The sequence below is a fragment of the Falco punctatus genome (assembly GCF_963210335.1).
Source record: "Falco punctatus genome assembly, chromosome: 6".
NCBI lineage: Eukaryota > Metazoa > Chordata > Aves > Falconiformes > Falconidae > Falco > Falco punctatus.
Window position 1 is genome coordinate 69,994,460 of NC_137585.1, and position 15,915 is coordinate 70,010,374.

At 42.4% G+C, this 15,915-nt stretch overlaps 1 protein-coding gene across 3 annotated transcripts in view; it reads right to left on the reverse strand.

Annotated features, from left to right (window-relative positions):
- The window catches only part of GRM3 (glutamate metabotropic receptor 3), a 120,836-nt gene that overhangs the window by 40,355 nt on the left and 64,566 nt on the right, over window positions 1-15,915 (reverse strand). For all 3 annotated transcript variants that reach the window (XM_080390669.1, XM_080390671.1, XM_080390670.1), the window contains one exon: window positions 3,655-4,510. In XM_080390669.1, coding sequence (XP_080246795.1) covers window positions 3,655-4,510 — 856 coding nt within the window. The remainder of the gene's footprint in view (window positions 1-3,654; window positions 4,511-15,915) is intronic.

Here is a 15,915-nt window from a genome sequence, read left to right on the forward strand (position 1 = left end):
GTGGGGCTCATCTATTCATACCTCTGCCTTGCAGCAGAGGAGGCATTGCTTAAAAAGCTCTTTGCCTAAGAGTGAATACAGCTATCACTGTTGTTCTGTTTCTTGCCTGCTTCCTTTTGGTGGGTGTGCAACACTACCTCAGCTAAAGAAGAAAGTTTGCAACCTGACTTGGTTGCAGTGTACCTGATGGGCTGGTAACATCCATGCCATCCCCTCTCCGCACTGGGGGTACGTTCTCAGATTTGGAGCTGGAGATACGAAAGCATCATCGATCAAATGCAGCAAGGTCCTGACATCATATTAACAACACACCCAGAGACTTTCTTCAACCAGAAAAGAGCCAAGGTGAATTCTTGGTCCAATGGAAATCAATGATAAGACTTGTATGTATCACAATAACAACCCTTTCTGAAATGTAGAAGGCGTGGGAGAGTTGCTGATTCTCTCACTGTATAAAAATCGCTCATCTGCTTAAAAAATAACTGACATTAAATCATGACTTCACTTTATAATGGAAGAAGTGGTAACAAAGAAATGAGATGAGCATCATGCTGTAAGCTAGTAACAATATATAGGGGATAAAACCATTAGAAAAGAACTCAACAGGTTTTTCAATGTTTTAAATTGGAAATTAACTGGAATTAATGCTCTTCAGAATTTGAAAGATTTCCATTTTGGTTTTAAAACAAATTAATTTGGTTCAAAAAAGATACTTCTGTTTTCAAAATTGCAAAATGACAGGCTTTAAGGTTTTGGTTTTAGGTTTGTTGGTTGTTTTTTTTAAGGCTTGAACAGCTTCAGCTTCCAATTCATAAAAAGTACAAAAGATATTTCAGTCAAAATGAAAATGAAATTTTCTGGCTGTCTCTAAGTGAAAATTTTCCTGGAGTTTTGGTCAAAGAAAATTGTGGCTATTTTGAGTTTATGACTAAATGCTGAGTGAGAAAACGCTTGGGTGCTTAAAAAGATCTCTGCATGATAGAAAAATGGTTAGGGATCATGCACTAGAACCAAGTTTATTAAGCAACAGACCAAAGCTTAGACTCTATTAAGGATGTATGCTTTTAAGCTCATAAAAATAACTGGTGTGTCAGAAAAAGTTTCAAAATAATTGCAGTTTAGGTTATTGAAGTGACTACTCATTTGGGTAGGCTGTTACTGTCCTGAAGCATCCCCCTGGCAGGGACAGAAGCACATGGCACAGCAATGTCATCCCTTGTGATCAATATGCCAGGACCCAGCTTCTGTGAAGCACTGTGCTCCTTAAACTGCTTGATTTCAACAATTTGAAGACATTCAAGTATCTCTGAGGATAAATGTAAGCAAATGAGAAAATAGTTTTGATGTATTAAGTGCTGTGTGGAAGGGGAGGAGAAATAATGGGTTTTATTTTCCATAGGTCTGAAGGCTAAGAGGTTGTTCCATTCTGTCTTTTGCTGCTTGTGAAATCACTAAGGAAATCAAATGCAATTACAGCATGGCATATGATATGTATAAATTGCCTATGCATCTGTGTATGTCATGGCACATGACTATCCTTACTGGTGCAGCAGCCTTTCAGGAGAATGCCAAGCACCATGACGTACACAAGCGCTGTGTTGCTCAGGCGAGGCACGTGGCTGCAGCTGCATGGCATGCAACACTCAGAGGAAGATTTTGAAGAATCTCAACTTTCAGCTGCTCTCACATTATTTTTCCTTCATAACCGAACCTATTTTACCAGAGCATGTCCAAGATCCTGGGTCCTCCTGAATCCCCTCCCCAGAGGTGAGTTAAGATGCAGTAAGTGACCAGTCCCATCTGCTTATTCTTGACTGCCATGGTAAAGAAATCTGGAGACATGGGCTGCAGGAACCCCTGACATGCTCTAAACAACTCAGCTAGTCAGCTAGCAGGATGCTGGGAGACCAGGGGTCCCAAGAAGCTCTGCAGCATGTGCTGGGAAGTACGCCTACAAGTACCCGAGAAAATGGAGTACATGGCTACACCAGTCATACCCCACTGGAATGAGAGAAGCAGCAGGGATGTAGTTGGTAATATCTAGAGATGGTCTGAATCAAATGCTGGGAAGACCTCTAAAGGAGGGAAAAGTTCAAACTCTAATCTGACAGTTTCACATATTTTCCAGTGTTATTAATGTAGCACCATTATTGAGGGTCTCTTGGGACTGAGCATGTTATATCATACACGTATTTATCCTTCAATTCCTCTTGAAGCTAGTTCTCATACAAAGCACAGCATGATGCTTCCTTACTATCAACTTGGTCAGCTGAGAATATCAGTTTAATAATACATAGAAATGCAAGCTCAACTGAGATGCATCAGAAGAAAGTTACACGCGTAACAACAAAAAACCTACACTTTACTTGTTTCCTTTGTAGATCTATTTAGCCTTGCTACAGTGTAATATTAATAGCAAACCTAAGCTCAACCATTGTAGAGGAATTATTGAGGAATGAAGGCAGGTTAATTAGCATTGATAATATACAGCTGTGGGCTTCCTTCAGTGGCAGTGGGCTGGCTGATGTGGATAATGTGCAGCTGTGGCTGGTTCCTGCTAAGTAGTTAAATAGCTCTAAGGGGTTTGGAAGAGAGAGCACTGGATGAAGAGGGACCCAGAAGAAGCAGAGGGAGGAGAGAGAGTGCCCCAGATGTAGGAGAGGGCCCAGCAGAAGAAGGGAGCCTGGATGAGAGGAGGCTGGCTGGAAGAGGAGCCAGGAGAAGGAAGATCTGGATGCAGCAGAGAGAAGCAGCAAGGTGGACCAACCTGAATAGGATGAAGAAACAGCATGGACAGTAGCTGAACCTTTGAAACATTGTGTGAGACTGATGGTGGTGCTGAGGCATGAGAAGGCTGGTCTGGGGTAGTAAAAGCCTTGTTGCTGCCAATTAGTTTTGATAGTGCTATGGCAAGCCATATGTGAGAGCAAAAACACAGACATGTCGTGTGGTGCTTAGTTGGTCCCCATGAAGTTTGCTCATATCATTGCCAGATCATTCACTCTCTCTCTCTGCAAATCTCCTGCATGTGTTTATTCTAGGTTTTTATTACTCAGTCATCCAGCCTAAAGCACTGTAATGTGAGTAATGGCATTATCCCACCTAGTTAAATATTTTATAATGATCTGGTTTTTCTGGCAGGAATTATTGCTTTACTATGGCAAGAACATTGGCCATCAACCACAGCCCCTCTATTATGTAACTCCTTAACAAAAGGAGGAAGAGAAGCCAAGCCTCAGCATAGGCATAACAGGCAGTTGCCTGGTGTAGCAGGTGGTGAAATGACCATTGGCCTCTAGACAGGCCCAGTTGAAGCCAAACAGGCTGTGAATGAAATGGAAGTTGGTGTGTGGAGGTTTAGAGGATGGAGGGTAAAATTTCCAAGACCAGCTGTTGCTACCTCCACCTCTTTCTTCTACTAGAAACAGGAGGAGCGTTGAGCCGAGGGGTTGGTGGTTTTTTTTTTGGCATTCTCACCAATCTCCCTGTCCTCCTTTCTCCCTTCTTGTGACAGGAGTGACCTTGCCTGGGCACCACCCTGGTCTGAACTGTGACAACAGGAGCTCCTGGGAGTTCAGCTGGCTCTTACTGTGGCTGATGAACATTTCATTAATTACAGTAATATTCTGTATGTTCCAAAAGAGAAATTATTACCTGTAAAATTTACTTTCAGGAGATAATCTTTGTACAGCTTCCTGCCATCCAGATGCTTCATGGCATCACAGAGTTTGGTGGTGTTTGGACACAGACTCCTCTGCATTTTATGCAAGGCATGGGCCATCGCATACACGGCATTCACAACAAACATGATCTTGGATTCTTGCTCGTAGTTGGAACTGTTGATAGTGAAGTGCTTGTCACAAGCCTTTTTATGTGGTTTTCGGTTCTGCAGATTACACTGGAATTTTTGCTCCCAGAAGTCCTTGAACCAGGGGTTGCGTCTGTTATTGTAAGGGCTGAGGCTTTGGAAATACTTGTCAAATTCTTTAACTGGATGGGAAGCAAGTTCCAAGGTTATTGCCCCGGAAGCTATGTGCTCATTGCCCTTGACAATACTCTCTTGTGCACCCCATCCATCACTGGCAATCCAGGTGAAGGAAACATTGAAACGGTTGGCAGCTGCAATGAGCTCCCGAGAGTCGTCACCTCGCATGAAGAGCACCACCACCCTGGCATTGGGTTTCTGGAGGAGCTCTCTGATCACGCCATCGTAGGACTTCCTGATGTTTGACCGGCCCACTTTCTCGGAGGTGGCGATGCAGATGTTACGGAGGCGAGCTTCCTGCTCGAAGGCTTCGATCCCTGTCTCACCATAATCTCCTTCTGAAGCAACTGTTGACACGTAAGTCCAGTTGAAGTACCGTAAGATTTCAGCCATGGCTTTCGCTTGGTAGAAGTCAGGGGGCACTGTCCGTGCGAAATAGTCATAGCGGGATTTGTCACTCAGCTTGGCACTGGTGGAGGCATAGCTTATCTGGGGGATCTGGAAGAGTCGGAGCAGGTTTGCTACCTAGAGGGAAGAGGGAGAACACATGTTTTTAAAGGGTGTTATTTGTAAAACTGAACAGAAAATTCTAGGGAAAGGCATAAACAGGTTTTTTTAATGAGCTGTTCTGACAATCACAGATTAAGGGTGTTGATAGAGGTGGTTGATAACATACTCTGGTGATAGCAGCGCACTGCCTGTGCAGAATAGTTGTTCTGCTGCCCAGTTAATTCCCAAGGTCCTACAGGGACTGTAATGCACCTTTTATTTCTGTCAAACTGAGTATGTTTAACCCAACAAAGCATTTGACACAAATGGACGATATACTTCAGTCTCAGCCTGTGCTCCTTACTAAGGTCTGGGGTTAGCATGCCTTTGCTGTTCATAGTGATTCATCTTCTCAAAGACTCATTGTACTTGACAACAAAATGCACCAAGACGACATAAATTTCTTTTTTATGCAAATATCACAGATATACTTGTACAAGCCTTTCACAGAACTTTCTGGCCCCATTTATTCAAGCTCTGAGTCCCCACTTCTCCTACTCTTTGCTCCTTTAAACTCTTTTTTTTCTGAGCTGATCTGGCTGCAGTCCTCCTGAGATGGCATGTTTGTTGCATGCTAGTACTCCTTGTACTCCTCAAATGCTGCACAATGTTGTGCTGGCCTATAGCTTTTCATAAATAATAAAACCTTTTAATATTCTCTAATCGCCCTTTTATGATTTATGTGGTGCAAAGTCCTGTTGGTTTTTTTTTTGGTTTTTCTCATACGTTGCTATGTCCAAAGCTAAAATATTCCCAAATCGACTCTGTTAGTCTCACAGAAATGTAGCTCCTGATTATATCAGGAAAGAAATGAAGAAAGTTTATGGCATTTTTTTCCTTGTGATTGCTTCTTAAATGACAAAGGGAAGACTTCAGAGTTCTGCTCTTGGTGGGTAGAAGTTGTGTCCAGTAAATTAAATTTGAAGTTGATCTTGGAGTACAGCCTGACAAAACCAGTTGAGAAGCGATAGTATACTTGAGTTTCCTAAGGGAAACTTATTAAAAATTGCCCAATCAATTTTTTCACATTTTCCACAAATGTTTCTCCAACCACAGACTATGCCTGTGAGGATTTAAAGGTAAAGGACTGTTTAGAAAAAAAAAGTTGTGGAACAAGGTAAATTTTGAATGTTCAGATATCAATAGCAAAATTAAAAAAAAAATTAAAAAATTATTTAAAAAGTCTGGTAAAACCCCCAACATTTTATTTGTTTTTTTGGCAACATATGTCACTTGAGATTTTATAGGTTTAGATTCTATCTTTTCTGTAATGCAGACACTGGACAAGTGTCCTGCTGTGGCTCAGTTTCCCACTGTGAACTGGTGTAATCTTTTTTCTGGGCCAGGCTCTGCTGCCAAACCATACATGCACAGTGTCTCTCCAGCCCCCTGGTCCACCTGGAACAGGGGATGTCAGGAGGCCCTTGTCCTTCGGTCCTTCTGGGGCACCAGGGATGCCCTGGCATCTCAGCTGTATCTGTGGAGCTGAAACATGCTTTTATAAAAGAAACCACTAGGAGTGGTTTATATTGGTTTAAACCAAAATAAAACCTTTTCTGCACTGCTTGGAAGGAGTATCGTGACAGGGAGGTTTGGCTAGCCCACGGCGGTTTTGCCTGTTGGTGTAGGCACATGGCTGGGAATGCTGTGGCTGAACAAGTCACTGTCCCTCAGGAAACAGCTGATGAGGCTGTAACCACCCTGCTACGTGGGAACATGCATTAAACTGCCTTATGCTGGGAATGTGGCATTTAATTTCCATTGTGGTGATCTGAATGAACAGCTTTAAAGCATTGGGGTGGGCTGAGAGGCTTGTTTTGTCACCAAGGTGCAATGGATGCTTTGAGCACTGTCAAGCCTTTGTGGTTTTGTAACTTCTGATTACGTGCCCATGTATCCACATGGTATGGTTCACATGTCCTGCCTTAAAAAGAGCACTTTGATTTGGTAATAAAATGTCCTCCATGTAGCTATTCCACAAGACTTCTTGCAGAATTGTGTGGGCTGGAATTGCTATTCTTGTCTCAGTTTATTCTAGCAGAAATTTTATTTGCGCTAAACCACAATAAGGATATGCATACATATCACTCTGCATTTCCCCCCACAAACTGACTAAAAAAGTCCATTTTCTAGTTAAAGCAGTGCTACCCAGTGCATCATCAAGCCTTCAGCTCACAAAGATGTACCCCAATAAGTAAAGGCAACTTTTCTATTGCTTTTTATTTCTTTCGGTCTAAGCAGCACAAGTATCCATATGCAGGGAAACAGACCCACACTCCCATTTTACAATGGGGCCGTGGACCTTAGAGGTCACTGTCTTTCTAGGCTCCCTGAAAACTGCCTGCAATTCTGGTGCCACAGGCAGAAGAAAGCTTTCCTGGGACAATGCTGTGTGCTGCAGTGCTCTTCACTGCAAAGCTGTCCAGGTGGTAGGTTTTTCATGGACTAGAAATTAAAAAAATATAAGAAAGTCTGCTTAATCAGAGGATAGTGACCCAATCATCCATGAGAACTGTAACTGATCGTGTAAATCAGTGAAGTTGTATATGTTATTGACTCAGATCAGGACACTCTTCTGGAAATTCTGAAGCTGGGGATATTCTGGAATATTGTAACTTGTCAATTTTGGGGACTAATTTTTCAAAAGAGCTCAGATCTCAGACACTTAGCTGATGTAGCCAGTTTCAGAAGGGTCCCATTTCCTAGCCATTTACAGGCTGATCTGAACATGTGATTCTGAAAATCAGATCCTGATTAAATGGGCAACAAGGTAAGGGCACAGGTAGCAGGTTCTAGAGAGGAGCTGGTATCTAAGGCTATGTCTGTTCTGCGGTGTCTCAGTGTAGTAGAGGAAAGTTCAATGTGAACCAGAGTTACGTGCCCAACACTGTATCACCTGAGGCATACCTACACTGTAGCTCCATGCTGCCTTGGGATGTGTGCTACAGCTTCAAAATTGCAGTGTAGATCAGCTTTTGCTAAATGAAATCTATTTTGGCAAAGCTCCAGGCAGCAATTTAATCAAGCCATGGTGCATGCAGCTAGAGCCTGAAATCCATATGTTGGCACTTAAGTAGCAGTAGTAGCCTGGAGTTTTTTGCTGTCAAAACCAGTGGGATTTGCAGATATGTAACACCTTTGCAAATAAGGCTGGATGTTCTGTATCTGCAACCTAAACCAACCGCTTTGCACAGCTTGCTCTGGACAGTAGGTGTTGATATAGCCAGCTGCCAGTGTGATGGGAAACATTATTTGCCCACACACTGCTGGGTTTATTAGTGTAGCCAACTGTCCTGTGCTAAATTTAGCATCCATTTCCCAAGCAAACCTGTCTCGCACCCAGCTGCTAGGATGGAGGGTGGTTCTTAAGAGGCAGACCTACAGGAGCATGGCAGAAAGTCCAGTGTGAGCAATGTCCCTTTGTAGGGGCAGGCTGCACCAGCAAATCCTGCAAGTGAAGTGGCCAATGCAGTGCCAGAGGAGACTGATGTCCCTCTCACAATGTTGGAGCCACATCTGTCACTTCTACTTCTCTGTGCATCAGGGACAGAAGAAATACTTGTGGGAAATCGCCAATTTAGTTTATAGCATGGAAAATGGCTTCATTTTAACCACCTGTGAGGAACTATGGATTAGGTACGGCTATCAAACACGTGAACCTGGTTTCTGAGTATGTTTCTGGCCATTCAGGAATCCTGCTGATAAATGAGGTCAGGTAGGTGACACCTGTATGTCTCAGAAACCTTGGTCTGTCTTCTGATGTGCTGAGTCTCATCAAGCCTTTTGCTTATCCTCCATAGGACTTTTTTTTTTTTTCCTTCCCCTGGCAGTAGGGTTTGTTCTGATGTTTTTGGTTAAAATTTCCTTTCTTAACATCCCAGAGGCTGGTACATGGATTGTTTGAATGTGTACGGGACTGGGGGGCACAGGAAACACTTTGGGGAAGAAAAAAAAGAATCTCAGAAGAGTTAGAACAGATAGGGCATCTTCAACACAACACACAAGTGTGCATCACACATTTTTTGGGCAGTGGAGGCCCCTTGTTAGATGACACTGCACTCTGTGCCTCTAAAATTTTGCCACGTGAGAATCTCATGGCACTTAACACAGCTTAATGAATCTAATTTCACAGAGCTCCTCTGAGACAGGCGAGAGCTCCTGTGGCTGTTTGGAACAGACTTTAAATCAGGCTGCTGAGCAGAATGGGATGGAGGTAAAGGAGGTTTGTCTCTATCAAGATACCAGAGAAATCCCTGTCTCTGAACTGCAGTCTGTCCTAATGGAATCCAGTCGCTACCTTTGGTCTCCTGAGAAAGTCTTTCTATTCCTGAGGATAAGTTGCTTGTCCAGATTCCCACAGCAAGACCATGGCTAAGCCGTGCCCCGGGGATTTCCTAATATTTAGGTCATTGCTATAATGTAGGGGCTGAGCTCTCGCTTTGTAGAAATGTCTGCTGCTGCCAGCGTATGTTGTATCTAGTTCCTAAATGATGTTAATCTACACTGTGGGCTTTTTGTTATTATTTGAGCAGTTGCAGGTCAAACTACAGCTAAAGCATTTGTTCCAATAAATATTTTTTTCTTTTTGGCTTATTTGAATTTTTCTTTTTTTCTTACATCTAAAAATATTTTACTAAAATTTGGGCAGAAAGTGCCATTTAGGAAGGCAGGAAGGAAACATTGGTTCTGAATGGGCTGGAGTGTGGGTGTGTGATAAGTGGTGGGCATAAACCTGATGTAAAGAATAAATGAGGTACCTCTGTAGTCAGCTGCCTCCACAGCCTGTACAGCCTCCCTGTACTCCCAGCTCCTGGTTTGTACATTTTATGTTAATTTATAACCTCACTTCTTTCGGTTTATAACCATTTACTTCTATCCTCTTGTCATGTATCCCAGTAAACACTTGCTTTGTGTTCTTCAGAACGAATCCATACATACAGAAAAGCAGATACCAGGTTCTCAGCAAACCTTCTCTTCTCCAGGGTAAACACACCCAGTTTCCCCAACCTCTTCTTGTAGGGCATGTGCTCCAGACTCTCTTCCCCATGACCACCTTTGTATTTATTACATTTTTATTTTACTGGGGGAAGCAAAGCTGGACATATCATTCCAGGTGTGGTCGAATGAGAACCAGAATAAATAGAAATAATAATTTCCACCTATCTACTAGCTATGTTTCTGTAGATCCACCCTGGCATGCTGTGAGCCTAGGGTGCCACCAGGTTGCATCTTTGACAATAAATACAAGCAATACTGAAGAAACAGGCTCCACCATAACTTCCCCTGTCCTCTTTGGATTCAGCAGGTTCAAAGGCATGGCTCTCACCTCAGGGACAATGTGACCCAGTGTGGCTCAGCTCGGGCACTTCTGACATATCCACAGAGCCTAGGAATATTTGGGGTGGGGAGATCTCGGTGATGCAAACACAGCTGCTCAGCTCGAATCCAAGAAAAAACTTCACTCAAAACTCTGATTTGTTTTCAAAGTGAAATTAGGAGCTTAAGTTCCTTACTGGTTCCAGGATTGAAATGCCTTTATCAGTCTGGAACACCCTCTCTCCATAGTTCGTTTTAAAACTGTGGGTGTCATGTCTGGGTTATTGTAACAAGCGCTATGGAAGACAATCTCCACAAAGGGGCTATGTCATCACCTGCAACATAAAATACCCATTTGCCTCCAGCTGGACGTCAGGCTCTGACCCCAGGAATGCATTGGCAATGCTACCATCCCAGTACTTTTAATCATTAAAGGTCAGTTGCAAAGAGCTAAGCCAGAAGCAGTGAAGTTATTTAGGACTTCCAGCCTGGCTTGTACTCCTATGTAGTCCTGCACATTGCAGGACTAAAGCAGTGGTTTCCATTAGCTTTCTCTCTTTTTGGTATTAAGAGGGCTATTTACTAGTTAGTGAGTGTTGTTCCTTAACAAAATGCTTTCCAAAAGCTAACTCAGGAAAAACCAATTCATTACTAACCAACCAACCAAACATCTGGCATTTTTGGTTAGCAGGGGGAGGGGAGAAGACAACATTGTTTTTAGCCTTGCACTTCTGAAAATTTTGTTAATGAAGCTGGGAAAAATATAGCTAAGTATTTGCAGCAGACTCGATAGCTGTCACATCCAGAGAAGCAGTGTTTGAACAGTGAAATAATAGCATCTGCAAAATGAACATCAGAATTAGGGAATACTGTCAGAATAGCATCTAGGATTTCTGCAGAAGACCCAGGAATTGCTTTTTATATGCCTGTCCTGTGTAATAAAAGATAACCCAAGAAGGACACAAAGAAAAAATGTTGTACTCAGAGAGGAGAATTGCTTGGAAATTCTTTTTGCAGTCTGCCTCCATACAGCATTAACTGTTGAAGTGAAGTAAGCTAAGCACTAAGCTGGCAGACTGAGAAGAGACCTGTGAAGAAGACCTTGCACAAGGAGTGCAGCTCTTCCCTGAGCCTTGGTAAACCTGACCATGAGTGACTCACGTCACATTTACATTACATGGGGAAAGGGACTAAAACTGGGGTTGATGGTTCTAAAAGGATGTAACGGCTTCTGGAGTTAAAAAAGCTATTATTGAACTATTTGAGACTCATGAACTGATGCATAAATCCTGGTCAGAAGGGACAGTATGAGTATGGGTGATGTCAAGGTGTCCCTAACTAGTTCCTATTTTTGGCTGCTTTCTCTTGTAGTTACATATTTTCCCAGTTGTAACATGGTAGGGCTCCTTCCTTCTTACCTGTGATCTCATGGGTTACTTACCTATCCCCCTCTAAAACCATATCATTTCCCCTTGGCAAAAGGAGAAAATGGTCACACCAAAGGAAAAAAAAAAGAATAAAAAATAATACCAAACCCAAATCAAAAAGACTGTAAAGGAATCAGTTACCCTGGGATTTTTAAAGCAGCCAGCCAGAGGGAGGTACTCACATTCCTTTGAAATCTCTAGGAAAGACATGGCTGGTGCTGTTTGGGCAGTTTGAAAATCTCAACCTAGTGGTGGTTTGTTTCGGAATGTGGAATGGAAACAAAGCTAGGAACAAACCGCAAGGATCTGGCTGAGAGGGAGTGGAGAGGGAAGACAAACAGAGATAAGAGGGAAAGAGTTTAAAGGAGACACCAGGAAGTCAGCAAATGCATGTGTAGCTTTAAATGTTAGTGGTAGGTGGCCCATCTCACCGAACAGATCTTTTAATAAGGATCTGGTTTAGTTTTTACAAGCACAAAATCACCAGTGGCTGCTGTTGCACAGTTGAATGCAAAGCTCCTCTATACGTGCATCACAAATGGCATACATGGTCTGTGGTCCCTGGTGAACCCCTGCAGCCCCCTGCACATTTCTCCTGCCCATATCCCAGTTGGGTCCATGCACAAGGAGACAGAGCCACATATGTTACGAGGTTTGTTTGTTTGTTTGCTTGCTTTTTCTTTCTTCCCCCCCCCCCCGCCCCCCCGTCGTTCTTCTAAGGATTTTGCACTATTTGTGTGGTTATGGAAGTCGCAAGCTATTGTTAAGACTATGTTTGGAAGATGATTTATCCTTGGAGGAAGGAAATTGATGTAATTAGCTTTCAGGCTCCACGAGCCCTTGGCAGGCTTGTGTGGCTAAGGAGAAGTGACAGCTAGAAGAAGATGGCTGGTAAATGAGTACATATTCAGAATTTCATGCCAGATGGTCACTCACTTAGGAGAGAGTCCTTAGCTTTTGTGATAGCAGCAATGTACCTTTGAACCTTCTCCAGTGGTTTTGCTCCAGTTTACTTAAGACATAACGAGGAATTAAGAAGACAGCTGGGTACTGGTGTCTTTTCTGCCACTTTTTTCTGGATGAGGGTTCTAACTTGGGAATAACTTTCACAAGTGTGATCTGCAGGTCTTGTGTATTGGTAACATAAAGGGAATTACACAAAGGTAAAGCTCTATACCTACATGAATATGGTGGATATGGAAATGCAAACCCAGCCCACCTAAGGGAATTTACTGTTTGTAAGAGTTGACTGCAGGGAATGGACCCCAATCTTCATTCTCAGAAAATGGTTCCAGTTTTCAGGAACAGAGAAGAAAAAATCCAGCACGTGAATAGTCGTATTCCTGCTTACACATGCATATTCCTGATGGAGCTGACCTAAGTGTTTTAAACATGGCATTCGGTTTGGCTGTGTGGGTGCTCCTCCGTGCAAATGAAGAGTGGTTTTTTTTCTTACCCTTTTTACAATGTCATTGAACATCTCCAAGGAAAATATGTTTGAAATTTCTCTTGTAAACTAGGAGAGAGGGGATAATCTGACTCAAATGAAAAGCCATGAACCCAAAACAAAGTCCTCTGGATGATTTACCTTCTGATCCTAGGTTCAGCTCGGGTCAGAATTTTATTTCATGAAAACAGCTTTTTTACATGAGCCCTTCTGTTGACTGAGAATCCTGGCTTGGATTTTTTTGGGATCAAATGCTGTGCAGATTGGGCTCACTGCTAATTTAAACACAACATCTAAAAACTAATTATCCAGATCATCATTAACGATAATAGCTTAGTCTGACCAGAAAATAATTAAGCATTTTGCATTCTCTTGTTGTTTTTATTCTCTGCAAAAAGTGCCTATCATGCATACTGACTCAGTGGGGAAGGTGTTCATTGCTGATTTACCAGCAAATTCTTTTTTCCTTGGTGGAAGGATAATGAAAGAAGCAGAAATCTGACAGCAGGAGCATCATGAAGTCATTTGGAAGACAGCTGTCCAGACAAAAATCTGAAGAGGGAGGGTGAAAGGAGGGGAAGAAAAAGTATTGAAATACAATGGCAAATTCACAGGAGGAAAAAAAAATATATGAGGCAGAAATAATTTCTTGTCTGAAGACCTCAGCATGGTTTATTTTAAGGCTAAGAAACTCTGCTGTGGACTTTATGATATTTACAGCTCTCAGGCAAACAAAAAGTGCTTGACAGGGCTACATCTGGAAGCACCCAGCCCCCTGAGCGCTATTGGAAAGCATGGGGAATGGGGATGCTTAGCCCTGCAGATGTGCCTGCTGAAGTGGTTTGACATTCAGCAGTGGTGTGATTCCAGTTGCTGCTGGAGCTACTATTTACAGGTGACTGTCTCTATAATTTGGTAGTCCTTTCTTTTGGTGTGGCTCCAAAATGCATGGCTTTAATGCTTTGAAGTCCTTACATCTTCAGGCTTGAGTCTGCAATGTCTATTATTCTTGACAAGGATTTTCTTTTGAAACAGAAGCCATGACTGGGTATCCTAACAAGATGAGCAGAAGGAATGGATGGCTTAATTACACCTTTAATAGATAGTGTGAAATCTAGAGGAAAGCTAGAAAAGAGAGACTGAAGGAAGAACGACCCAATCTATGTTAAGGGAAAGTAATCAATTGAATACTTCTTTTCTTGCTGGAAAGTGCTCAATGACATGAATGATTTGTGAACCTATTTATTTATTTGTCTGAGGAACTGTGTAAGAAAGTTTGAATAACTACAGGCAACTACAGGGAAGCTGTATAGATCATAGAGCAATATTAGATATAACTACTTTTTCATCATCCCTCCCAGGTTTTGAAAATCGGGTGACATACAGCTACATTGCCAATTTTCACACGTATTGAATGAGAGTCTCTTACCAGGACTTCTGGTTTCCATCTGACAGCTGCTCCCAACCCAAGCTTTTGGAATATTAAGCATTTGTATATACTATGTGTACTCTATGTGTACTGCATCCACTCTGCTGCCTCGAATATGGATTTAGTCTTATGCCAGTATCACCAGAGACTGGCTTCAAAGGGACAGACTGACAGATGTGTAAGAGGTCCCAGGCCTTTTTAGGAGTGTGGTGTGGCTGCCTCAGGGTTTCTGAGAGGGAAGGAAATATCTGTACCATTTCCACATTTTATGAGTGTGGTTTTTAGGTTACTCCATGTCTGTTGGACACACATGAATTTAGGGTGGACTAAGGAACAGATTAACCACAAATAACTAGAACAAAGGCAGAGCAAAACCACTGCCCCCTCTCCACCAGTGGGATAGGGCAAGTATATGATGTTTCAGTATATATTACTAGCCTTGAGATACTTGCAGCTCTAGGAATTGCCAAGCCAGAGGTGGTATCTGTACAGAATTTCCTGATTTTTTCTGGTCATTTCTTGAACTCATTTAGTTTTTAGCATCCATCACAACCTGTCATTTGATATACTCTTTGTCTGATAGGAAGAAACAGTGAATAATGATTTCCTTACAGATTGTGTTGCCAAGGTTCTGTAGCTATCATTTCTCCTCTTCAGGTCTCTTTTCCAGCCCTGGAACTTGTTCTTTGTACTCCAAGTGATCAGACCCATGTAACTGGTGAAGGACACATTCTTGCTGGGCTAGCTGATGCACAGTGGGACAAAACCACTCCTAGTATGAGAGGTGGCTGAGGTTCTGCTCTGCAGAAACTATGCTCCTGTGGTATGGGTAACCATTTGCCCATGTATTCCCTAATATGCATAGAGAGACAAGCCACACATTGGAACACAAAAGGAAATAAAATGTAGTTTGTTGAAATGCTGCTTCTGCGCTCATGCATGTCTTATGGAAACCGGCCATGCTCCCAAGCCCGGTGGGATTTAATGCCTTGACAAGAGCAGTAGCCAGTCCCCCAAAGTAACTCTGACTGAAATGAGCATTAGATGAACTCTTGGCCTCTTTATGAAACAGGTAAATGAAACTTTGTGGGCTTTCTGTCACTGCTGGGATGGTCTGTAGTACAGAAGAACATTTTTTTTCCTTTGACATTGATGCATAGTTAAGGCCTGTATTTGGTCTGGAAAAATATATTGCTCATAGTGGTCCAGCACTGTCAAGTCTTGGTGCCTTTGGAAACCTCTAGGTGACTGTTAGGAAATGCTAGATCCAGGGTCTTAGCCTACCTGATTCTGGGCTTAAGACACCATTCATTTGTGATTATGAGTAACGTGGACTGGTTTATTTAATTTAACCCAAAATAATGAGACCTGTGTAGATTTCAAAACTTCAGCGAAACTAGGGGGCATTTTTGCTTATGGATAGTGCACTGGCAGTGGTGTGTGTGTGGGGCACTTTAGCATATCTGAGGCTGCACTGCCATAGGAGTACCTGGTCTGAAGGGGAGAAGTCCAGAATTTCTGCTAAAAAAGCAGGCATATTAATTCTTCATGTTCACTGAGTGAGGAAAAAAATGCCAAGGAGTTAAAGTTTTATAATGAATATATATAAAATAGGAAGCCAAGAACAAAAAGGTTCATTATGTTTAGCCCTTTGCAACTGAAACCAAGGATGCAATAAAACTATAGTTGGAAAGACATATGGAGCATTTAACCCACCTGGGAGCATTTAACCCACCTGCAACTTACACCTTTGCAAGACATT